Source organism: Sminthopsis crassicaudata, chromosome 2 (assembly GCF_048593235.1).
Source record: "Sminthopsis crassicaudata isolate SCR6 chromosome 2, ASM4859323v1, whole genome shotgun sequence".
Classification (NCBI taxonomy): domain Eukaryota; kingdom Metazoa; phylum Chordata; class Mammalia; order Dasyuromorphia; family Dasyuridae; genus Sminthopsis; species Sminthopsis crassicaudata.
In genome coordinates, this window is record NC_133618.1 from 439,417,483 (window position 1) to 439,443,924 (window position 26,442).

The 26,442-nt window shown below is 44.2% G+C and overlaps 1 protein-coding gene across 3 annotated transcripts; it reads right to left on the reverse strand.

The window, feature by feature from the left end:
* Window positions 1-728: 728 nt before the first annotated feature.
* On the reverse strand, window positions 729-21,982 carry GSS (glutathione synthetase). 3 transcript variants are annotated; one of them, XM_074292470.1, is made up of 13 exons: window positions 21,698-21,982; window positions 17,020-17,153; window positions 13,025-13,170; window positions 11,429-11,504; window positions 10,939-11,078; window positions 9,475-9,591; window positions 7,109-7,189; window positions 6,958-7,035; window positions 5,637-5,703; window positions 4,226-4,420; window positions 3,471-3,552; window positions 1,856-2,045; window positions 729-1,164 (listed from the first exon to the last, which is right to left on the reverse strand). In XM_074292470.1, exons 1-13 carry the CDS (start codon window positions 21,711-21,713, stop codon window positions 1,041-1,043), a joined length of 1,446 nt encoding a protein of 481 aa, XP_074148571.1. In that variant the 5' UTR covers window positions 21,714-21,982; the 3' UTR covers window positions 729-1,040. The 3 variants fall into 3 exon arrangements, with proteins under 3 accessions (XP_074148571.1, XP_074148572.1, XP_074148573.1); XM_074292471.1 differs by lacking the exon at window positions 21,698-21,982 and adding an exon at window positions 21,025-21,578; XM_074292472.1 differs by lacking the exons at window positions 10,939-11,078; window positions 11,429-11,504 and having other exon boundaries at window positions 21,698-21,970.
* Window positions 21,983-26,442: the final 4,460 nt, after the last annotated feature.

Consider the following 26,442-nt stretch of genomic DNA (forward strand, 5'->3'; position numbering starts at 1 on the left):
CATGATTTTTGTTGTTCAGTTGTGTCTGACTCTTCATGACCCCGTTTAGGGTTTTCTTGACAAAAAATACTAGTGGTTTACTCTAGCATGCTCTAGATGCCCATCTCACGTGAAGAGTGGCTTTTCTTCCAAGTCCTCTGTGTACACAAATGATCCCATTCTATCCCATCTTCTCTAGCACATTGTCCCCTCCATCATCCCTACTCTCCTGCTGGCTGCTAGCCTGCTGCCTACAAACATGCTCTTATCTCCTGTCCACAAAAAAAAAAAACTCTAGAAGAGGAACTGATGCAAACGGGGTGAAGTGACTTGCTCAGCGTCACATAGCTAGTAATTTGTACTTATCAAGATGAGTCTTCCTGATTCCAAGCCTAGTGCTCTTATTCACCATACTACTTAGCTGCCCTGTTTCACTGGAATCACTTTCCTTTGTCATTGTAAGTATTTTGTGCATTTAAACCACAAAAAGGGTCCTAGATAACCAAAAAGACTTAAGAACCCCTGCCTTTTCCTGTGGGCGATGCTAATTCATACTTCTTGGTAGGCTCTGGCAGTGTCTGGCAGTGGCACAAAGGCTATAAGTTAAGGGGTGATGCTCTTGAGCTGAAGAATCAGAGGCTGCTTGTGACAACTGCTATTTAGGCTCATATGGAAGTAAGGAAAAATGTCTGTTTTGTACCTGGATTGGACAGAACTCTGCATGAATAATGTTACACCAGCAACACAGCTTTAATCAATGCATCTTTATTTGAGAGATGAGGCACTAATCCATTCTAGGCTGAGGACTGGCCTCTGCAGAGGAGAGGTGCAAGGCAGGCCTCTGATCCACCTGGTTTCAAGGGCCTAAGGCTTGGGAAAAATAGTTTCTTGCTGCTTTTTTGATCATCTGAAGGTAATCTAAGCTGCCAGAAGAGGGAGAGTTAGGGAGGCGAAGTCTAAAGAAAGGAGGGAAGAGTCCAAAACCATTCACTAACCAGGCCCTGCCCCACCTGCATAAACACACGAAGCAATGACCCTATGACTGAGCTCTCTACCAGTCCTCACACTGGATAAGGGTTGTCTAGTACAGCCACCCCAGCAGCCACTCCGCCGTCTGCATGTTTTGTGGATTTGGTACGGAGAAGGTGACCCACGTGCTTGTTCATCAGTAGCGTTTTCCCTTGCCTGCAAAGCAAAAAGGAAGAAATAACTTACTCATTGGCAGGAAACCAACAGGCATAAGAGGGGAAAGAAGGAAGAGCCTAGCTCCACAGAGACTACTGAAATGTTGAGCAAAGACACCTGTTTTGTCCTGGTTCTTTGCCTCGGGTAAAGTCCTCAGCTTTCTGTGGTCCTTTTTATCACCTGACAACAGTAAAGACTAGTGCTGACTCTAATCCAATGCCTTTCATCACTAACTTCCTTAAGCTTCCCTCCTCATGATTCCTCCTTTCTCCCCTTTAACCTGAAAACATTGCTTTTACTAAACTTTTTACATTTTACCTGTTTTACTAAAATAATGGAGGCTACTCATAAAAGCTTCCTCCTCTCCCTTCTTCCCCCCTCCCATCACCCAGAAGACTTCTGCCATTACCTGCTCATTCACTCCATTTCATGTAAAGAGTGGCTTTTCTTCCAAGTCCTCTGCCATGTGTGCACAAATGATCCCATTCCATCCCATCTTCTCTAGCACATTGTCCCCTCCATCATCCCTACTCTCCTGCTGGCTGCTTGCCTGCTGCCTACAAACATGTCCTTATCTCCTATCTACAAAAAACCTTCACTTCATTGTTCTTCCACTACCCATTCTATCACTACACAGTGTAGAGTCTAAGGAAGTTGTAGCACGTGAGGGTAAGTCTTCACACTGGCTTACCTGACATAAACACCAAAGATGCCCAGCTCTGAAATGCATTGGGTCATACGTGCAGGGATCCCAGCTTGCAAGAGACAGTTCCAAAAGGGCTCAGGCTCAATCTTCTCCATGAGAATGTAGGAAGCCCTCTCTTCACTGGCTTTCAACTGCTCCAGGGTTTGTGCCATCTCCTCCCCATATAGGTTGTTTCCTGAAACAGACCACCCCAAAGCAGGTTACTCTGAAGACCCCAATGGCCCCATTACCCTGTCCCCATACAGCTGGAGCTTTAGGCCTACTAAACAATTGCTGCAAGGGGCTGAGCTGAGCCAATTCTGAGCAACAACAACTTGAGTGCTTAGCTCATTGGGACTGCACATCTTATTATTTCAGTCTAAGAAAGCTACCATAATAGCTTTAAGTAGAACCAGGAATGACAACAGAGCTACTTTCCTAATTATGGAGAGAGAGAAAGGTGGAATGAGAAAGACCCTTCAATACATGATCAAGTTTAGGATCTCTTAGGATAGCTCCCTTCCAGTGTTGAATAGTTCTAATTATTTTAAAGTTCTTAGTGTCCCATTAACATTCACCATCCTCTATGACAACTTCTTACCTGGCAAATCTTTAGACACTTGAAGAAGTGATCACATTCTCCCTAAATCTTTTCCAGGTATAAAACTAAACAATCCTTTCAATTATCCTTCATATAACTCTATCTCTGACATAGCTTTGACAGTTCCCTCATTTGTATATGGAGGATACCTGAGATCATGCCCTAAAAGTGAGGTTCCAATGAGATAAAGTACATAAAACCCTACACAATCTTTAAAACACTCTACGTGCCCTCTGCTTCCTCTTCCTCCTCTTTTTCTTCTCATGTTCCTCTAGCCATGGTTCTAGTCTGTAAATGTCCTTTTAAAAATATGATCCCTAGCAGTGCAGTCAATAGTAAGGGAACTCCTGACATAGAGGCCTAATTCCCCTTAATGTGATGCATCTGTACAGGAAGCTGAAGGTCACAATTTCTTTAGCAGCTGTTTGCAAACATGGGCTTGTAGTCCCCGACTATCTAAAGAACAAGAAAGGACCTGGCTGGCATCTACAAAATCATCCCCTAGATGGGCAGGACAGTAGAGCCTTTGAAATTCAAAAGAAGTAAATGTAGGATAAGTACAAGTAAACTGAAATCCTGAGGATCTCATTCCCCCAAGAGACAATCTAGGCTGAAGGTATAAACAGGCTCAAACAACATTTAAATTAATCCCTAAGTGGTGGACATATAAAGGGTTCTGTTAAGGGTAATTAAGAATGTTTGGGTGATGTCAAAACGTCAGGTGATATTAGGGAGGAGAATGCTGACCGGCTCCTAGGCTTTTGGGACAATTCTGGTCCCTAGAAGCCAGAGAAAGCCTCCATCCTTTGGGAACACATATGGCAAGATTTGGCCTTTTCTTGTACCAGCAGGAAGGAGAAAACAGGCCTCAGGATCTGGTGACAGTATGGGACCTGGGAGGCCTGGTGTGGGGGTGCTGCTGGGGAAGGAGGAGGATGTCAATGCTGGTGAAGGCCTGAGGTCCCACTGCTTGCTTCCCTTGCTGGCACACCTAGAGAAAGAGGGACACTGGCCACCTACCTCCACCCTCCCTTTGGGGCTTCAGGACAAATCGGTCTGGGGCAGCGATGGCCTCCATGATAGCACAGTCACCTTCTTCGCCCTGGCATGAGGCAATGGACCCATCATTGGCAGCTATAGTGTATGGATTTAATGTGGGGGTGGGGACCTGGTCAACACTAAGCCAAATATCAAAGAGGGCTGGGAGAAGAGCCCAGAGTAGACACTGGCCCTAGGCCACCAGAAAGCTAAATGGTCAGGAATGGAGGAAGGCCAGGATGAGCTCTGGGAGAGCTTAGGGCTGCTCCTTGGTTCTCCTGAGACAAGGCAGAGAAATGAGCTTCATGAGGACAGTCCCTCCTCTCTTGGCACTAGCTCTAGAAGGGGCCCATTGCATGGGCACAGAAATAGCAACAGCTGCACAAATTCACCATCTTCACTGAGCAGAGGTGACCCTGACTTAGCCCTGCCCCCATTGCAGACTGAGACTGACCTGGGCTGGCTCTAAGGCTCCTTCTCATGGAGGAGGACTGGCCCTGCTTATATCAGTCCCACTAAGAGTTGAGCACTGATCTGTAGCTCTGCCCTTCTAGCAAAAGGGATCTGATCCTGACTAGAAACCCCCTGCACTCTACTAAGGAACTTGTCACAAATCCTACCACTAGCAGCGCAGCTTTTACCCCCCCAGATCTTCCTTTTGGGGGGCCAATTCCATTTTGGGAAAGAGAAGAGTCTGGAGACCTCCCAGGAGATAATTATGATGGATGACTATTTACCATGTCCAAGGAATAGAGGCCTGCAAATGTGGCCCGGAGGCGAGCCACAGCTTCTGGCTGGTCTGGTATCAAGCTCTCCAGCACCCCTGGGCGGCTCAGCTCCTGCTGAACTTTCTTGGTCCCCACCAACTGAGTAGCTACATCTGGGCACTTAACAGCACACGACCTCTCCAAGAGCAAGCGTGCTTCCCAATTCTGCAGCAAGAAGGGAAAAGAAAGGTCCAATCTCTCCACAGTCTGCCCCAGACTGCTGTGAGGGGCAGCTCCTCTGGCTTCCCATCCATGACAATTGAGGAGCCTGTCCCAGCCTCCAGAAGTAACACAGCACATGTAATTTTACAACTGAGGACTTGGAGACTCTGATAGAATAAAGAATATAAGAACTAGCAGGAACTTGTTAATTTCATCTTTCCTCTATTCCAACCTTCCTCTTCACGTCAGTGATTACATTGGCACAGGCCGTCAGACAGGCAATCACTGGCACACAGACCGGCCTCTCTCATTGATTGTCAGACTGTCTTTCTAGCTCTCTAACTGCTCAGCTTCCTTGGCACAGAATGTAGATAATTCCCTAAGGAGACACCCTTTCTCAGGCAGTTCTCTGAGGAATCACCTTTCTTTATCAGACAAGAAATGTTTAGGCACACTCTTCCCTCCAGGCTCAAGCCTGGCTTTCCCTTGTCTCCTGCCCAGCATAATTTCCTACTTGCTAGATAGTGTGATCTAGTCAGAAGTGGAGTCTTCTCCTTCCTTCATATATCTCCCAACAACTTACCCCAATTTATCCAGACAGGCACCAGGTACTTTGACAAGTTGTGGACCCAGTACATTCATCAAAATTTTCTCAACTACTAATCTGATAGCTTCTAATCTAAGGCAGAGTCTCCTAACTTTTTTAAGGACTCAGAGAACCATCAGGGTTGGAAAAGGCTTCAAAGATCCTACAATCCAGTTCTCTAATTTTAGAGGAGGAAACCAAAGCCTATAAAGGGGAAAGTATTTGCCTAATGGTACAGAGCAAGATGGTGGAAGAATTAAAATGACAACTTAAGTCCTGAACTCCTTTGTACAGCAAACCCTCAATTTAAAAGAAGAGCAGAGAAGGCTTCTGAAAAGACACAAATCTCTGATAATGAAGAAAGAAACTGAAAGAGAGATATTGATATCCAGCCACTCTAAAGAGGCATGGATAAGGTACTATGAAGGCCTCAGAATTCAGTCAGGGAAGCAGAAGGAAGGAAATAGATTTTCTTAGAAGAGGAAAAAAAAGAACAGAAGGAAGGGCTGTTAGGACATGGTGGTAGAGAACCCCAAGAGGAGGTGACCAGAAGTAGAGCTGAAGACTGGGCCCAATCTGGGGCTGAAATTAAGCCCTGGAAATGAGACAGTAGTTTAAATCCCAAATACCAACCTGGGGACTGTACTGACTGGGCATGTAGCCATCACGGAAGTAAACCACAGCAATCTCCTGGCCATCCCTGGAACACAATGTGAAGAAAGCTTTTTATGTTAATGAGTTATGGTAGTTAAATGATTAGATTAAATATAACACTATGTCTGTTTCACTTATCAAAAAGAGTCTGACTCCTTAAGAAAGCGAGATGGCAGTGTCGTTTACCTAGCAAAAGCCTGGCTAGGAATTAACTGAAAGAAGACCAGGAAAACCCTCACTACAAAAGGCACGAGTAAAAGAGAGAAAAGAGGCTCGGCTCAGGATACTGCAGAAGGTGAGCTAGTCAGGAAGAGAAAAAAAAGAAACTGGATGTACCAAGAACAATGGGGAAAAACAACAACAAAAAAAAAAACCAAAAAAAAAAAAAACCAGGTCAGGTAAATCCAAGGTACTGTGTCATTCTTAACTGAGCAGTAACATGTTGTGAGGGTGATGACAAGGTGTTGGAACTTTAATGCTTAAAGCATCTAGGACGAGACTGAGATGGATGAATTATCACAGTCCTATTTAAAAGTCCTTTTACACTTGGAAAGATTTTTTTTTCCTTTTCCTTTGCTTTTCTTAGTATTGTTTGGTTTATCTATTTAAGTTGATAAATGAAAGAAGCAATTCATGCATTTATTTCAGTATAAACTGTTCCCCAAACTGCTAAAATGGGCAATGAGGATAAGAAAAAAACCAATGCAAGCCACATCCTCCAAGATTTTACAATTCAACCAACAGAATAGATGGTGCACACACAAATAAACATAAAGAACAAAAGAGAGCCAGACATGCCAAGGGAAACTAAAAGAAGGAGATTATTAGTTTTTGTTTTTTTTTTTTGTTTGTTTTGTTTTGTTTTGTTTTTTTTTACAATAAATGACAAAGTATAAAAACTCTGGAACAGGATTACCTTAGGGAACTCTTTAGAGAATAGGGATCTCCTTAGGGAGTTATGGTTTCATACCCTTAAATCTTTGTCTCAGTGCTTCAATTAATTGCAAATGAGAAGGGATTCAGGGTTCAGGGGAAGAGCTAAGCAGTCTCTTAATAGATTTGCTCTGACACCCAAAGTGCCAGGTACATCTTCCACTGGACTGGCTATCAGCTCCCTTTACTCTTTCCTCTCATATGACTACAGAGACAGAATGGGGGAGCCCAAGTGGTATGTATACTAGCTTTGACAGGGTCAGGGAAAACAATGCTAAGGATACTAAGGTCTCTCTATCATTGTTATTAGTTTTCATGAGTCAGATTTACCTTCCCCCTTTAGGAAGTAGCCCACCTAAAAACTTACACAAACAATTTCCGGTCTTGGGACAAAGATCCTGTTTTAGCAACATCTTCAAACCTTCGCCGAATCACATGGATGTTTCTGAAAGAAAGCACAGGTCAGTGGGAGAAGCCCTGGACTGCTGAAGCACACAATACAAAGGAGTTACACTTACCTGCTTAATAGGTCATGTTCTATGTAGTGTTGGTCAAATACATTTCTCTCCTCTTTTTGAGCAATGACAAGCACCAACGCCCTACAAAAAAATATATTCAAGTTCACAGATTCCATTTATCTTTTATTACACCTCCCCAATATTCAAGAAGTGAGTCAATTTCCTGAGCTGAGACATAATTTTCAATTTATCCAGAGTTCTATATATGAGACTTTTCAGCATATCATAGTTCTAAGATACATATAATTATTCCATAGCAGAAATGGAGAAGGCCCAGGCTAGAGTTAGATCATTCCTAGGCCTCTGTGTTACTTGCACATCATCTGGGATGGCAAGTGGAATATTTACAGTTTGGGCTCTTTAGGGATAGGTTCTTTCCAGAGCAAGAGAGAGGAATGAAGATGCACTGGGGTTTTTCCCGCTGCCTCAGGAGCTCCAGTGATACTCAGTTCCTTTGCCTAGCTCCTGAATCCTGGATACTTAGTGCTTTGGCCTGGATTCTCTTGTCTTCTCAAATTCCTGATGCCTACTGCCTGACTTCTGAAACCACACCCTTACCTGCCTGAACCTATGGCACTCTTCTTAGCTGATGCTCCAGGACTTCAAATCCAGGCCTTCCTGATTTTGTCACTATCCAAAGCCTGGTATAATATAAGAAATGTTAGCCTAAAGATAGGCCCAGGGATAGGTGTCCAAGAAAGTAAAAGAAAAAAGTTTTATCCACTTCATTCTGCAACAGATATCAAAGACTGGGTACAACATTTTGTCATGATGAATTGTATTCATCATGCTTAATGATATATTCTCTGGCCATGGTGAAAGGCCTAGGATTTCTCTCTTTTTAGGAGGGGGCAAAGATTGGAAAATTTGCGGGTTATAAAATGGAAACATGTAGGTAAGTCTACCTATATCATCATTAGGAAATACCATTCTCCCAACAGGAGACAGGAGAGTATTCTTTTAGAATACAATGCAATAAGGGCTGTTCCCTAGCAGAGATTTTATGCAAATAAATTTTCTCTTTCTTCCCATTCTCCTTCTGCAAATGAAATTATTCATCAAAATCAAAGAATATGAATATTATATCATCATCAAAACATAATAAGTATCCAAAACAAACATCAGGCATTAAAGCTCCTAGGGCCCTTCAGCCCTCATTCAGGGTCTTCCTACTCTTTGTGCATAATTCTAATGAACTTGGATTTTTGGTTTACCTGGCAGATTAAAAACAACAAACTCTAAGGGAAAGGATTCTAGATGCAGTTACAGTCAAACAGAACAATTATAAAAAGCAAATAAGATGTTATAGAATCCAGTCATAAGAAAATTTGGTGTTAAGAATAACTAGATGTGAATATTGTCACACTTGTACCATAACAGGAGAGAGGGCAGCTTTTCTTCTTTGACTCTGAATCACAATTACAGGGGAAAGAAGGGGGCTCAGGGTAAGAGTGGTGGGGGTGACCCAACTCAGAGAGAGATGGAACAGGAGTTTGCTAGCAAGGAAACGCCAGATAATTGTAGTTAAATGGAGTATTCAGTTCACAGAATCTGTTAGAGACCTCAGAAGTCATCTGGTCTAATTCTATCTGAATAACTGTTCTCCCTACAACAGGGCTTCTTAAACTTTTTTTCATTCATGACCCTTTTTTGCCTGAGAAATTTTTATGCAACTCCCTCCATATAGGTGTTAAAAATACATATACAAATAAAACACCAACTAATAATAAATTAATGGAGCAATCCCCACATTTAGATACGAGATCCGTATGGGGTGGCAAAACCACAGTTTAAGAAACTGGGTATTTCAATAAAACTCTATAAACATCCATAGCTTTCACTGCTGCTTAAAGACCTATAGGAAGAGAGAACCCATTGTGTTTCTTTGAAAAGGTCCCATTCTTACAGGTTTTTTTTTCCAGCCAGAGTTTCAACCTACCTCTCTGCATCTTCCACCCACTGTTCTTGACCTCTGGTAATAAGCAGAACAAGCCTGATCTCTCTTCTCCAGGCCAGTCCTTTAAACATCTGAATTCAGTTATTTCTTCTTTTCTCCAGGCTAAACATTCTCATTTCCTTCCAGTGATCTTTATGGCATGACCTCAAAAGCTATCCACCATCTTAGTTGCCCCTCCCCTAGACATTCTTCTGTTCATCAGTGTTTTTCTTAGTATGTGGTACTCAAGAATAAAGTTGATACTTTGATACTCCATATCTAGTCTACCCAGAGCAGAGTCCAGTGAGTGGACTACTACCTTCCTCGTCCTAGAACCATTCCTTAGAAATGTGGAATAAGTGAGGGGCTATCAGTAGTCAGTATTGCACAAAACCTGAGTAAAGACACTGTTTCCTTCTCTCATCCTTACTTGGGTGAATCATAGAGTTCCCATGCTTTGGCAATGCCCAGGGCCAGCCCCTTGCTGGGATTGTTGGAGAGGATACAGGCAGCTTCCTTAGTTTTGCCCAGGATATTAAGGATGTGCCTGTAGGAAGAAAGACATAAGTTACTGTATGGGCCTGGGGAATGTCAGAGGGTCTGCTTCTGCTTCTCACTAATTAGTCACTCTCCTAATAACACTGCTGTCTTTACTATCTGCTGTCATCTTAAAATGCTGTCAAAGCATTTTAAAAACACAATCCTTCAGGACTCATCGGGAGTCCCACCTTGTCCAGAAAGTCTTCCCCAGCAATTCTAGCCCATGGTCTCTTCCTGCTGAAGGGCAATCTACCTCATTGTTTTTACTACACACCTCAGCAGATCACAGTGAAAATGTGTTTTTTTTTTTTTTTTTTTAATCAATTATGTCAGAATTCATCCACATCCACTTCTTTTTTTGTTTGTTTATTTTGTTTTGTTTTTTTCTGAGGCAACTGGAGTTAAGTGACTTGCCCAGGGTCACATAGCTAGGAAGTGTTAAGTGTCTGAGGTCAGATTTGAACTCAGGTCCCTCCTGACTTCAGGACTGGTACTCTATACATCGACTTCTTTGCAAAGAAGTCCCCTGGGAAGCATCAGACTGATTTCAGGGAGGCTGCCACTACTTTGGAAGATGCTTTCAGAGACAGCCCAAAGCCCTTCTTTTTGGAACAGCCTTAATAGTGGCAAATCTTTATCCTCTAACAGCAGAAACAGCCAAAAATTATGCTAAGTGGAATCTAGCAAATAAGGTGGATCGATCATTACTGCTTGGGGATAATCACACAGGAGAAGGCATGAAATGTGTTTTGCAAACTTGACTGTGCTCTGTAAATGTCAGCTGTGTTTATAATTTAAATAATGAGGTTGATTCTGCAGATGCCTGTATACAGCTTATAACCTGACATTGGAGGCCATTTCTAAGAAGGAGTTTTGAGTTGAAATTAGTGCACAATCTCCTATGGGAGCTACTGTGCTTACAGGACAACACTCTTAGGCATGTGGGATCTGGCTAGGTAGGGAGGACATTCAGTCTCTTTGCCATATTACTGAACAACATCTCTAAAATCTGGCTAGTGTTTAGTTTTTCCCGGTAGGCCAGGAGCTCTACTGTTCTTCTGTAATGTGTTGAACAGGTCCTCTCAATATAGACTTGTAGAAATGAAAAGAATCCTGACAATTTCACTCTAAGGTACAAAGAGAAGATAAGGGATCTCTTCCTGAAGCTCAGGCCTGTCTTTGTGAGCCAAGTTGTGTTCTTTTCCCCCAGGTGTGACTGAAACTCTCTCATTACAGCCAGTGCTCTCTGCCTGCAGCAGGTGGCGTCTTACAGTCCTTTGCGGATAGAGACACCTTAGGTCTGCCTCGTGGCCTGAGAGTCTGGCCTAGAAATGGCTGTATATCAAGGGCTCACCGATGCACAGCTGGGGTCTTGGAGGAGAGGCCCCCAAAGCTGGCAGAAATGGTGTTGATCTCGATTTGTTTCAGGACCGGGGGGCCAGCTGCACTGCGGTTAAACATGTAATCAGAGCGATTCAGTCCTAGAAACACCGTCTGTAGGAGGGAAAACAAAACGCCAAAGATGGCCGTCACCAGGGATCTGTGTGGGCACTGTCAGTAAGCAGGGGACTCAGACCTGTTTCCAAGGGGGAAAGAGGTTTCCAGGGGCTGTATCAATACAGGACAACTCTTAGAGAATCTACCAGAGACCCAAAGGAGCTTATTAACACTTTTCAAATCCAATGAGACAGATTATCTGTTCCTCCATCATCTCTACCAGATAAACTCAAGTGAGCTCCAGCACCCAACAAAATGCTTTAGAGAAAAGAAAAGAGGCCTCATGGGCCACATCTGGCAGTGTGTGTGTTGGATTGGGGACAAGGTGGGTGAAGTGGGGGAGTTACCTGGGCAATACCCTCTTTCAGGACTTGTTTGTAGATACTAAAAAGCCGAGCAATGAAGTCATCTATTTTAATGGTGCTGGAAGAAGAAGCAGAAAAGCAGTCACTCTCTATAGAGGAAAATACCAAATGATGGCCATTTCCTCTTTCTATCAATGATCCTTCCCTGACCTGGAGCTCTGTATATAAAGCATCTAATTCTCAACATGGGTATCTGAAGCAGTAAGCAGGAAAAGAGCTCAGGAAGAACTATATTGGATGATGGATGATGATTAGGATGATAACACAACTAGCAATTCACTATAAGGTTTGTAAAATGTTTTACAAATTTTATTTAATTCTCATAAAAACAGTGAGATATACAGATAAGAAAACCGAAGTAGAGAAATTAAGTGACTTGAAAAGGGTCATAAAACTAAGAAGTATCTGAGCCCAGATTTGAATTTGTCTCTTCTTGATTCCAGGTCCAGAGTTCCAACCACTTTACTGCTTAGCTGCCCCCAGCAGACCTGTGGGTAAAATTAAATTTAAAACACTAGCCCTGGAGTCTTGAGGATATGAGGTCAAATCCAGCCACATTTAACACTTGCTGTGTGAACCTGAACAAGTCATTTAATCTCAATTGCTTTGGAGGGGAAAAGAAAGAAAACTGTTTAAAAAAAAACAAAACAAAACAAAAAAAAAAAACAAACCCAAAACTATGTTTCTAGTATTATCAGCCAAAATGACTTTTCCAAGTAACTTTCAGGCTTAGCTCACATGTTCTTCCATGGTGACTGAGTTGAGATGAAGAAGAGACAGAAGAGCAAAGTGGGGTACTTTTTCATCTACTAGAAACCCACTGTCCCGAGCCAGGTTGGAGACACATGTAAAAAACCCCACCCCAAAGTTCATGGAAATAAAAAAGTCCCAAGTGCCACTCTGTCCTCAAAGATAGAGAGAGGTAACCTTAGCCCTCATGAAGGAAACATTATTCTGTTCATATCAACTCCTAGAGCCTGTCTAGACTTCATCTTTCTGAAACCTGGACAATATAGGAGAGTTAATATGGTAGAAAGGGTGGAGTTAGGGAAGGAGAAATATATAAGGGAAAGAAAAAGCATTACAAGAATGGCTCACATTGACAATAGCAGAAATACATTTCTATCTATTTAAAGACCACAGGTCATAAATTGTATAAGATCAGATCACCTAAGCTTTACAGAATAAAGACATTTTCCTTCCTCCTGCTTCTTGGGAGAGAAAAAAAGACTTGTAAGAGAAAAAAAGGTCAGTTGCTCTTGGGGTTGTGCCAGATTACACAATGAACCTTGGGGTGGGGTGGGCATTGGCCTGAGTTGTACACAATCACGGCAGACTATATAAAGCAGCAGCAGAAGGGAGAGCAGAAGTCAACAAATTAGGGCATTTTGTAACTGGAGTGAAGTTTGGCAATTCTAGTTGAAAACAGTGGTTAAGTCACTTACAGCCAACCTGATTACAAAAGGAAATATAGTCTCCACAAGAAGAAGCCAGTGGCCTTAGTGAAATCATAGGCCTCATATCCTGACTCCCCACACATCTCTCTCCCAGGCCTCCATGTATCCTACAGGAAAGTACCTGGCCAGAGTCTGTTCCAAGAAGTTTGAGTCTTGGCTAACTGTGTCTACTAGGAAGTTGAAATCCATTTGTACTGAGTAGGCTTGCTCCAGAAGTTCCCTGGGTACTGCGGAAGGGAACAATGTGAAGGGAGCATAACTTACAACCTAAACAGGAAAAGATGACAAAAGACAAAACAGGTTATTAGCCTTTTTATACACATGGAGATAATACAGGTAGCAGAAGTATCTCATGCACAAGCAGGACTCCCATACCAAACCAAGACCTCTCAAAATCCTAGTATTCTGATGTATGGAAATTTTTCTGTGAGTCTTGTTTTATAATAAGGTATCCAACTATAGTTAGTCCAAATCTGGAAATAATTCACATATACTAAAAACCATGCTGCCCACCATGCACCCACATCTCTGGACTCCATTTTTGAACTGTCAGGCTCTAGTTCATTGAAGTACTGGCGTTTTAAGATGCTGAAGTAGCATTGATGACCACATCCTTCCAAGCCTTCCCGCCTACAGAGGTCTCCAAAGTATCCAGCCACATCCCAAGATATGGTGAACAAATAAAAGGTGGGAAAATCTCCCTCTCCTCATAATCAGTTGTAGTCTTTTCTCCAATACAATCACACCATCTCGATTCAATGCTCCTTCTCTCTCCTTGCTCGTATAGCAAGCCTGCACTGACTACGACATAGCCTCTTCACAATGGGAAAAACATACCAGCTGCAACTGTGTAGGCAAAGTTCTATCACTGCCACCTCCCCTCCCCATTCCAGCTTCTCTACCCCTTGTCTCTATTACCTTTGTGACAGGCTCTCACCATAGAAGCTGGTGAGTAAGGCCCTTTCCTGGCCCCCGACACACAAATATCCATGATTTTAATTTTTCAGGAACAAACAATGATGAACAGACAGAAAAGGGGTACAATTACATGACCTTCCCACCCCTCATTCCAACTTTCCTGTTGATCTTGAGCACATCAAACATCTCTAGTTGGATCATCTCCCACCTCCAAAACTGGAAGATACTAACCTAAAAATACTGGAAGAGCTTGCTTCCACTTATCTCTCTCAAGTTATCAGAAAAGACCAATAACAGCAATCAACCTTTCAAGCACTATCTGGTGCTATAAATCAACCAGGTCACCTCATTGCCTGGATTTTGTTATAACTGGTTATCTTCTCCATGATAAATGATGGCTTTGATCTTTTGTACTTTCCAAATTCCACCTCTTCTCTACACTAAAGATGACTAGAGATGACCCAAGTCAATCTGAAAGCCCCCCTCCAAAAGGCCTATATCATTAATATCATTGTTTCTCAGGATGATTTCAGAAAAGCCTGGAGAGACTTACATGAACTGATGCTGAGTGAAATGAGCAGAATCAGAAGATCATTATATACTTCAACAACAATACTATATGAAGATCAATTCTGATGGATGTGGCCATTTTCAACAATGAGATGAACCAAATCAGTTCCAATAGAGCAGTAATGAACTAAACCAGCTACACCCAGGGAAAGAACTCTGGGAGATGATTATGAACCACTACATAGAATTTCCAATCCCTCTATTTTTGTCTGCCTGCATTTTGGATTTCCTTCACAGGCTAAATGTACACTATTTCAAAGTCCAGTTCCTTTTGTACAGCAAAACAACTGTTTGGTCATGTATACATATATTGTATTTAATTTATACTCTAACATATTTAACATGTATTGGTCAACCTGCCACCTGGGGGGGGGAGGAGGGGAAAAATTGGAACAAAAGGTTTGGCAATTGTCAATGTTGTAAAATTACCCATGCATATATCTGGTAAATAAAAACTATTAATAAAAAAAATTGAAGAAAAAAAAATATCATTGTTTCTCCAGGGAGATACCAACTATGGCTCTCTACTTATAACTTCTGAAATACCTCATTCCTCCTCCAAAACAAAGTCCCTCTAGCAGGGACCTTTTCCTCTACCATAAGTATCAATCAAATGAACTCCTGCCTTCATAACTACCTCCTTCATATTCAAACCAACCTTGTTTTCTAACAGTGTCTGCTCTAGCAGGTCTGGCTAAGCTCAATTCTCCATCCTATAGCTCCCAAGGTGCCCCTCCAGCATTAAATGAGTAAGACCTGGTCAACTGGGCCTCCTGCTGTTGTCATGATTTAATCCAATAAATATTTATGAAGCACCTACTATTTATAAGGTAATGTGTTACCTGTCTACCACAATGATTTAGAAAGGCTGTTATCTGGAGGACTACATATAAGAACTGGGATTTGTGCTTCTGGGCTTCCAAAAGCTTTCCATGGCTTCTATACAAGCAAATGCTGATTCCCAACTTCCTGGGAAGTTTACTACCTTCAGGGGAGAGGGAATATGGATGCCTACTTGTGCCTACTCTGTGTCAGGTCTTTTTTTTTTTTTTTTTTTTTACAAATATTATCTCATGTGATCCTAAATAACCTTATGAAGCAGGTACTAGTTTTATTCCCATTTTAGAATTGAGGAAACAGAAGCAGAGGTTAAGTGACTTGCTAGGATCACATAGCCAGGAACTTCTGAGGAAGTTCAAACTTGGGTTTTCCTGATTCCAGAGCCAATGCTGTCTTATCTAATGTACCACCAGCTACCTTAAAAAAGAAGATGGTATTCTTCACAGATCTTCACTGGCTCTTTGTTCAAACAGGCCAATCAGTGGGTTATTTGTTACTCAAACTTCTTGGTTTTTTTCCCTGATTTTACAAATTGATTCTAGTCATATACATTTGGTTTTGTTCACTCTTTACTCTGTCTGCTTCCCAAGTCTTTCAGTTTCTAGTTTATATCATAATTATGTTCCATCTGTCATTCTGCTTCAGGCCCTGCCTTGCCTTTCAACTTATTCTAGGTAGATATCTCCAAGAGTGTTTGTAGTTTGCTGATAGTGCACTTCTTTTCTTGATGTCCCATGAGCAATAAGCTCTTTTCAGCCAGGCCGCTGCTGCTCCCTGCTGGCCCTGCCAAATCCTGTGAAGCCAGTCTTGTACAGGCAATCAACCTTCTGTATACTAGCTTCCTATTTCAGACCATGATGTTGACTGATTCTCTCCCCAAGGACCTCTTGTGCTCCAGAGCAGGGAAATGGGTTTCCCTGGTCACACTGTAGAGCTTCAGAAGAGAACTATATCCTTGGGACAGCGAGTTGTAACTCAGAATGGATAAGAGAATCAATATTCAGGCTAAGTTCCCAAGGTAATCTAGAAAAGCCCACATTTAACTAATTAGTATTTGAACTATAATATTAATAATCACATCTATGAAAAAAATATAGTCCTAGTTCCAAACAACAAGTTTACAAATATTTTCTGAAAAAGTATATTCGCAACCTGGGGACTGTGTTTTAGGAAACTGCAAGAATTGATAAGGCTTGAGCCCATAATTCACAAAGCTGAAGAAGTTTAATATTGAAACAAATATATATTAGCTATTATTTGAGGGTAATCTTCAAACACTATTAAGCTGAAGCATTTTATGAGGGAAAAGGTTTTAAGTGTTACAGGTTTATAGGGAATAAGCACTGATTTACAAGAATTCTACTTGGAACTCACTGTTCCTAAATGTGTCCTGTCAAGTCCCAACAACTTCCAGCAGTTTCATAACTTACAATTCTTGCACTCCCATACATAGGTGCTATTGCTTACAATATTATCTCTCTTTGAACAAATGAATATGCTGATATGCACAAATATACACACACAGCCCCTATTGCTTTGTCAGTTGTGAGGACTTCAGGGGCCTTTATTAATAGATCTGTGACTCCTAACTGAAGGGAGGAATGAAATTTCAGCAAGGAAAAAGTCTGGTCCGTCCATGGCTTTTACAGTGGCTCCGAGAAGCTCCAGACCTTCCAACTGGATCAATGACATTACCAACATTCAGAAGCTGCCCCACCAGCAAGAGTGAGAATATTTTCACTCTAGGCTACTACCTTCCTCCCCCAGAACAGACTCGGTGCAGCTTACATCAGAAGATCTGGGTTCCTGTTTGGTTCTCATCAGCACTCCCTCCATCAAGGCCTTGTCCACAGCCTGCTGGGCCAGCTCTTCTAGCTGCTGCTCATTCTGCAGAATGTTTTCCCAGCTGGCTGCCATCATTCCTGTTAGGACAGACAAGAGACAAAGTTACAGAGACTACTCAGCTACACCAAATAACTTTATAGAAGGACTTCTGTGTTGATTCGACAGTGGGATGGACTTAAGCAGCACTGCATTAGGAGGGGGTAAGAATCCTTAATCTCACTATCTGTGACATAAGGCCAACTGTTTTATCTCTGTCTCAGCTATACAATAAGCAGGTTGAGCCAGATGAGCTGCAAGGTCCACTTCAATTTTAAAGTCATGATCCCCAAAGTTGTTTAATCTTCCTAAATTCAGACTTCTGCTTAGAATGAGCAGATGGTCAAGTACTGTCTCAGGTCAATGTAACTTTCTGGCTCATTCACTCACCAGGCACCTCCAGTCTGTTGTCAAATTTTGTCATTTTTACCTTCATAACGTCTCTCACATTTGTGGGACAGCTAGATGGTGCAATGGATGTAGTGCCAACCTTGGAGTCAGGAGGGCCCTAGTTCAAATATGGCCTTGGATACTTACTAGTTGTGCAACTGTGGACAAGTCAGTTAATCTTGTTTGCCTCAGTTTCCTCATCTATAAAATGAGCTGGAGAAAGAAATGACAAACCTCTCCAGGATCTTTGCCAGGAACGGAACACCCCAAATGAGGTCACGTAGAGTTGGACAGGAATGAAATGACTCATCAACAGCCACCGCACGCGCACGCGCACGCACACACACACACACACACACACACCCTTTCTTTCCACTTAGCCACAACCTTAGTTCAGAACTTCATTACCTCTTATCTGGATTACTATAAAAGTCTCCTATTGGGTCTCCCTGCTCTGTCTTTCTCTATTTTAATCCATTTTTCCACTTAGCTGCCAAAGTGATTTTCCTAAAGCTCAGATCTGACCATGTCATCACACACATACAATGAATGCTCCACCTCCCCTCCCCTCCCACCCCACACTGTCCCCACTGCAGTGGTTCCCTAGGATCAAATAATATAATAAATAATAATTTACTTTAATAATAATATAATTCTTTTTTTTTTTTTTTTTTTTTGGCATTCAAAACCCTTACACCTTGGCCCTTTCCAGTCTTCTGATACTTGAGTATCCTCCATCTCCTCTGTGATCCAACTGCACTATCCTACTGGCTGTTCCTCATACAAATATCCTACTTCTGAGCATCTGCCTGGCTGTGCCCCATGCCTGATCTGCCCTCTCTCCTCACCTCTGCCTTCTGGCTTGCTTGGTTTCAAGACTCAGTACAAAGAGGCCCTTCCCAGTTGATTTGTCTCCCCCCCCCAAGTCTCTTCCATCTGAGATTATCTTCCATTTACACTAAGTTTATACACTATATTTATCTTCCAGGCTTTCTTTATATCCCCAATACCTAATACAATGCCTGGTATATAGCATTTTAAAATGTTTGTGGACCAAATGTGTGACCTTGGGCATACTACCTCATCTCTGTGGATCTGTTTTCCTAATTTCATCTGTAAATTATTATTTATGATAATAAGTTTACATTTACCTATACTTCATAGCTGTTATCATATGTTATCTTATATGGACTGGGTAAATTATCTCTGAGGTCCTAACCAATTTCTATGATTCTTAATATTTATTTAGGAGTAAGTTACTTAAAACACTCATATATAACAGAAACACAAGACAGAATCTTAGCACCCTAAAATTTCAAAATACAAAATAGCTGCTCATGACTCCTGGTACAGAATGTAAGATTTACAACTGGAAAGGACAATCTCATTTTATCAGTGAGAAACCTAAGACCCAGATGGGCCATGTGTATGTGTCAAAATAGTCAGGATTCAATTCAGACTTAAAATTCAGCATTTCTTCTGTGATACCACAGTAACTTTTCATATCGAATTTTATCGTGAGCTATTGTTATCCCACTTTTACAGATGAGGAGACTAAGAATGAGTGAAGTAACTTGCTCACATTAGATCATACCAGTGGCAGTCAAGATGAGAAAGTAGGCCTCTTACTCTAATGCTCCACCCTCCTACCTGCTTACTCCCCTCACCTCAGCTCTATCCAGCCACCCAACTGGTTGCAGGGACTACTGTACTATATACATTCCATAAGGGAAGAAAAGTCTGGCTTCCTAGCTGTCTTGTTGTTAGGAAAACAGCTCTGATGACTCTAACTGGGACACTGCTCTGCCAGCCACTGCATTGTTAATTCTTCCCAGGGACTAGGAGGCAGGCTTTCCTCAATCCTGCCCCGAGGCAGACGGATGGGCACCAAGCCCAGGCCTGCTTCACAGCAAAGTTAGACATGCTGGGGGCCCGCCTCTCTGGTAACAGTTTAGAATTCTTACCCCGGAGTTACACAGACAGACCCTATTGGTATATTTGTGCCTTCTTGGGTTTTCAAGTACATAGGAACTGGGGTCTCAAACTGAATCACATATATCTTCATTCAGGGAGCATGCACATGATCTGATTTGGTAGTTTTAGAAACGCATAGTTTAATTTGAATTAAAACACCGTGGTCTGCTTCAGGAACTATAGAAATGATCCAGTCAGATGGTTTTGGAAACTAAAGCGCTTTAAAGACTAGGGACTGGATCGATAATTCTATTAGTATACTGAGCTCCAAAGTGAACAAATTCCTTTTACCCATGGGAGGCAGGGGAGATAACGACAGACAACAGAGGCAAAAGAGAAAGAGTATAAAAAGAGAAAGTAAAGAGAGAAGAAAGAAAAAGAAAAAAGGAAGTCGGGAGAACTTAGACACTACTTCCTGGCTGTGTGACCCTGGGCAAGTCACCTCAGTGCTTCCCCCCCAAAAAGTTTTCTTCAAAAATGAAAAGGGAAAAAGGGAAAGGAGAGAAAAGGAGAATGAAAAGAGGATTAAAAGGAGGAGAGAACATTTAGTTTCACTAGGGGTAAGAGTTTTTAAGTACTTTCTAAGAAAAATGACTACTGCAGTATAATGGAAATTCAGCTTTAGCAAATGAGTCCATATGATTCTGTCTCTTTAAGGCTTGAACTCTCAATTAATAGTTATCCGACTACAAGGTCCACAAGGCATTTCCCATCTACTCAACCCCTTCCCCTCAAAAAATCGGACAGGGGGCGCTTCACCGTATCACCGGCACTTTACAGAGATGAAGGAATTTAAAGATGGTCACCAAGTGTCCGTGTTCATTCAACAAGCTTTTATTCAAAACGGCCAGGTGCTGGCTGAGAGGCGGCTCGGTAAGGCTCCTTCTTGGAAGCCAGGATCTGCTAGGTGTCCCAGCTACCTTTGCAGTTGTGCGCATCACACTCTCCTCAATGCAGCCAGACGGGCTCTCCCTCAATTCCTCAAAAGACAAGCCCTTCTCCCATCGGAGCCCCGCCCCGGGCCCTTCCTCACTTCCCGCCCCGGAGTCCCTTCTTTTAGTCAGAGATGCGCTCAAATGCCTTCTCCTACGGGAGGCCTTTCTGGGCCTGGCCTCCTATTTATTCTATAGGCACTAATAATATGTGGCCAAGTTACTCCTACTGGATGGAGGCTCCTCGAGGGGAAGGACTTTTTGGTCTGGTATGGGGGACGGAGAGCTGACCCCCCATCCTGGCTTCAGGGCCTCAGACGGCCCTCAGGATTCCAAGCCACCCTCGGTGTACCACAGACAGAAGCAGAATAAATACAATCACTTGGGGGGGGGGGGGGAGGACTGGCATCCGGCAAGGAGCTGCGGTTGGATGAACTTTGGCCTCCTGCTCCTGAATGATAACATCACATTTTGGGGGTTTTAAGGCTCAAGTGTTTTCCCCTCACAACACCCGGTGCGGGAACACAAGGGTTAGTCTCCGGACGTCCGTAACCCCCGCCTGACCCCCTCCGCCTTCCTTCGCTCCAAGCACACCTCAGCCCCCCCTCCCTCTCACCGCTTGCACAGCTCTGCGCTCCGCAAGGGGAAACAGCGTGCGGGCACTTCCACGGAAGGGCACGCGAGGACCCTCCAAAGAGACCGCCCGGCCCGGCTCCGAGAGGCGAGGAAACCGGGGGGGGCGGTTCGGACTGCACTCAGATCTGACTGCAGGGCCAGAGCTCTTCCCGGGGGTCCCCATGGCAGGAGGGAGCTGCTCCCCGGGGGAGGAAAAGGGAGAGGAGGGGAAAGGAGAGAGAAAAGGTGGAAGCTGGGGGGGAGGAGGGGTGAAAGAGGGCAAGGAAAGAACAGAGAAAAGGAGAGGGAAGGGGGGAGGGGGGAAAGGGGGAAAAGGGGAGACGGGGCAATGGGGAGGAGGGGAAAAGACGGGGGGGTGTGGCTCGGGGACAGAGGCGTGGATCTCCTCGGGCGCAGGGCCCCAAGGCCGCCTCGGGAGACCTTTGATCGGAGGCTGCAGCCCGGTGCTTCCTCCTGGCCCAGGAGCTTCTTCCTTCACCCCCGAGAGCCCGGATCCGGGCCACAAGCCTGCTCCGCCAAGACGGGCGGCCCCACGGAGCCATCGCCGTCCCTCCCTCCCTCCCTCCCAGCCTCCCGGGCTCCTGCCCCTCCCCGCGGTCTGGAAGAAGTCGCGTGTCCCTCGCAGGCCACCGTCCCGGGCTCTCCCCACTTACCCGAGACCTCGCACATCCCAGGCAGCAGCAATTTGGCTTCAAGCGCCGCTCCAGGTGGGGAGGCCCCTCGCCCCGGAAGGGAGGGGAGGAACGGAGGAGGGGCGGGGCACGAAGGGGGCAGGGCCCAGAAGCACACGCGTGCGCACTGGGGGCCGCCGGGGAGGGAACCAGGAGGGTAAAGGTTAGTTGTAGAAAGGGCTCCGGGCTGCGTTCTGGAGGCGCTGGAGGCGGAGAGGCGCGTAGGAGCGCAGCGTGGCTGGCAGGCCGCGAGGGAGCTGCGTCCCTGCACGCGCACGCGCGCCAGGCCTCCCGAAGCTTGACCCACACGCGGCTCTGAATGTCGCGGGGACGTCCGGAAGTGTGCAAGTGGAATCTGACAGGAGACCAGTTTCAGTGCTCCAGGGATGAGGGTTCAGGACCTGCCCCAGTCTCTTACTGGCGGCGTTATCTCGAACAATCCTTTCAGTTCTACGGAGCGCCCTTCGGTCCCACCTTCCTAGGCAGCCGTTAATGAAAGCTGGACTTAAACATTTTTTCTGAGCTCATTAACTAAGCCTTCCCAAAGCTTCCTTGAGTAAGTGCATAAAGCCTGAGCTTTGAGGGGGGCCTCAAATACGTGGTGCAGGTCTCACCCTTCCCCCCACTGGAGGGGGGAGGGGGCTGCGAGTCGCAGTTATGCACACAACACATCCCCCGCCACCCTCCTTCTTTAGGAACCTTGTTTCTCGTACAGGACTGTGTATTTGGAGTTGGGAGGGCTCTGAGAGGCGATCTAACGCCTCAGTTTTACAGAGGAGGAAACAGACCCAAGAAGTCATGACTTTCACACAATTAGTATAATGTAATGTGACTTTGTGGTCCCCTGACCTGGGGGGCAATGAGTCAGCAGCCCTAAATCTTCTAGCTTTGCATTCTGCCGCAAGAAACCCCGTGCCCAGTGTGGGACCGCTCCTTAGCCAGAGAGCTTCTGTCTCAGGAAACCACAAACTCCGGAGACAATTAGTGAAGAGCACTCCCCAGCTCTGCTGACTGGTAGTGATGAGGGTTGGGGTCCCTTTAAGATTCCTAATTGCCCAACCCATGACTGACTTTGATTCACAAATCCTGGTCAAAGGCATTCTTTGAATATCTGGGCCCAGCCCCCACCCTCAGCTCAGCTTCCCCCAGCCCTCACCTGATCTGGGCTAACTGAAAAGCTCCCCGAGAACTTAGGGGTACGGCCCATCATCTTTTGGGTATAAAAGAGGTGAGCCAGAACGCCCTCTTTGCAGGAGCCTTCCCTCCAACACATGGTATCCTTCCGGCCATGTAGGGGTCCCTGCCCACCTGCGGCGTCTTTCTAACTGAACTTTACTTCCAAATTCCTACAATAAACCTTTTATTCATCAATCTAGGTTTTCGGGCCTGTAAATTCATGTTACAGGGGACACTGCGCCTCATGGGATCTATGCACCGAGAAATGGGGTTCCCCCTTTCCTTTCCTTCATTAGTTGGTGGCCCTCACGGGGACCCCGAAAACTTACCCCGAAAACTAACCTTCACCTTTTCAGGTCTCTCAGAACCAATTTTCGTCCTTAGCAGCTCTAGCAGCTTCCGGGAAGAATATCTGTGTTCCTACCCTCGTCTCACTCTATCTCTAAAACATAGGGCACCCAGACCAGGTTTGGGGTGCGAGCAAAGTCTCCCGTGGAGACGACTTCTCTTTTCGTCTCACTCTGTCTCTAGAGGCCGCTTCTAGAGCCAAAGCAAATCCTAATCCCTTTATCTCGCCAGAAAAGCCTGCGCCAGAGACCCTCGGGAGAGTGTCTCTTCTTCACCCCTCCCCCACCACGTGGCCCACCCTCTCGGGTCCCAGGGCGCAGTCTCCTTGATCTCTTCTGGGGGAGATATCTGTGTTTGAGCCCTCAGGAACTCCACCGTAGTGGCCAGGCTGTAGCCACGAGGAGACGGTCAATGGATCGGGCGAACTTGGAGATGTGTCTCTACCCAACTGCATGAGCCTTCACCTTCGCCACCGGAGAAGCACTGGGTAACATCTCTCCCTTCCCCCATCCTCTCTTTTCCAACCTCTCCATGTGGCTTAACCTGCCATTTAAATGCTCCCATCCTGTCCCCTTCTCGGGGTACGGTGAGGAGATTTGGGGGCTCTTCTCAAGATCTCTAGAAACGTCTCTCTCATAGCTTCTACCTGGTTCTTAAAATGAGCCAAAACTTCCAGCGCTCTCAGAGAACTAGCTTGTCCCATACCTTTTAAAATGGGACTCGGTTTCCTGACCATGCTCTCTAGGCTGGATTTTAAAACCCCCCATTTTCTTTCTAAGCCTCAGGGCATACTTACCTGCTTTCTAAAGCCTAGACAGAATTTAAACTGGCTGCTCAAGCCTTTCTCGTGTCAGTAACCTTGCAGGTGGGAGCCCCTGACTGTTCTCTTGCTCCAGGACTTTTAGCTCCTAGTGCACTCTTTCTCTCCATTGGATGTCCCCTTTGCCCCCTCATACAATTAAAAGATGCCCTTTCGAAGTTCTGGTCCTGGCCAGCCTAGAGCTTCAGAAAGGACATCTTTGTAATTTGGGCTGGGGAACAAAATTCTGAATCCAGGCAAATTAATTGTTAAGAGAGTGAAAATAGTTTCTTTTGATTTCTCCTTCCCCCCCCCCCCCCATCCTGACTGCAGGCAGGCAGGGGTGAATTAAAGTGATTGAAACTATTTAAATACTCCTTAACTACTTTCAATTTGGCTTCTGGCTAGACTCTTTCTCTGTTCTGGTGTGCAACAGTTCTTTTTCTATTGCCTCAGTTTCCTTAAACTGTCTCTTTCTTGACTGAACTTCTCTGGCTTCAGTCCAGGAAGTCAGGGATATAGAATTAAGAAGAATAGATTCTCCCTCAAGCTGCCTTTTAGAGAATGGCTAAATTAACACCTGAATTCTATATGTAGAGTTCCAATCTCTAATCGCCCAACCCTCATCAGTTGTCTGGTCAGGAGTGCTCCTTCCCAACTACGAGCCACAGAACTAGCATATCTATGACTGAAAAAGCTGCGACTGTTTCTCTGCTGACCCCCCTTACAATTCCGGGCGCTTTGTAATGGCCTTACTATCACTATGGCAATAAAACTTAGACTAGGAGATGGGTTCCAGCCTGCAAATTCTCTTCAGACACCTCGGAACACTCCGGTCTGGGACCCCAAACTTTTGCAACGTTCCTTCCGTTGTTCAAACTGCCTCTGTATATGACTCACAGGCTCTTACAATCTGATTATTCCTAAATGCCTGTATGTTCCCTACTAGACTATGAGTCTTGCTTGGACAGTGAGTGATCATCTTTGTATCTCCCCAGCCCCCATCAGGAGCTTAAGACAAAGGACTAATTGTTCAATAAATAAAATGGGGAGGAGGGGGGAAGGGTGGGAAGGAAAGAACCACAGGAGGGGAAGGTTCGAAGTGAAAGATTTAGGGGCCCAGATTGATTTTGCATGAACTCCCCAAGTTGGAGTTTGGGGCATCCAAAGAAGACCTAGAGCCTGCTTTAAATCACATTAAAATTAGCTGACATAAAAGGAAGAAACGTATAATTATACCTTCCATTTTATATAGCAACTAGACATGTTGCTTCTAAGGTATATTTTAGTAAAGTTACTTTATTTTACAACTTTATTGATCAAGTATTTATTTGTACTGTGCTAGGCGCTGTGGCATGCCAGAGACTAAAAGTCTTGGAACTGACCCACAGGGGGTTTATAATCCAAAAATAGTAAGTGTAGCTCATAGCTGACATTTTTACAATTCTTCAGATATGTCATGTGTACAGCGTTTCCACAGAGACTGCCAGTAGTACCAAGACACTTTACAGTTGGCTTTGGTATCAGCCTGACCCAAATTCATATGGTGTAGATGTGATATGAGACATCAGGGATGGCACCAGGGGTTTGAAGAAAGGGAAGAAAAATGGTGGCCAGCACTTACATAGCATGCCTGCTTTCTCCTCCTCCCTGATTTATCGGATTAATTAGATTTTTGTTGAGTGGCTGTGAGGTACTTAAAAAAATCACTCCTTTCCAAGGCTGGTATTGCAAAGACTCGCCCTTTCTCAAGCCAGAGCAACATGCCATGTAACTTCTATAATCTGGAGCCACTAGAACTATGGAGTCAAGGATTGTGCAGCGAATAAAGGCCTTTATAGCACACTCTTAATTTTTTTCCCTGCTGAGGCAATTGGGTTAAGTGACTTGCCCAGGGTCATCCAGCCAGTTAGTGTTAAGTGTCTGAGGCCAGATTTGAACTTGGGTCCTCCCGACTTCAGGGCTGGTGCTTTATCCACTACCTTATCTAGCTGCCCCAACGTTCTCTATTCCCAGTAGTTTGGGTATGTATATTGGGAGATGGGAAATTTGTTAAAAAACTTGACACTTTGAGGCTGTATCTCTCTCACATCCTAAGAGTGAAAATAGATTAGTCTGAAAGATTGGAAATGGGAAGTTCCTGTATCAAATGATATAGTTGTCTAATGTTTCTTGTTGTTATCATGCTTTTACACCTCTGATTGAACTGTTTAACAGTGACTTTAAGATCACAAAGTGACTTGTGAACAACTTGTAGGATCAGGAGGATAGGGAGATTTTTTTTTTTTTCAATAAGCACACGAGTCAGTGAGAGTAAGAGCTGTCAAATACCCAAAGTAAATTTAACTGGGGTATTCTTTTATAAGCTTTATTTATAATTATTGAGGGAAGGACAAAAAAGAAC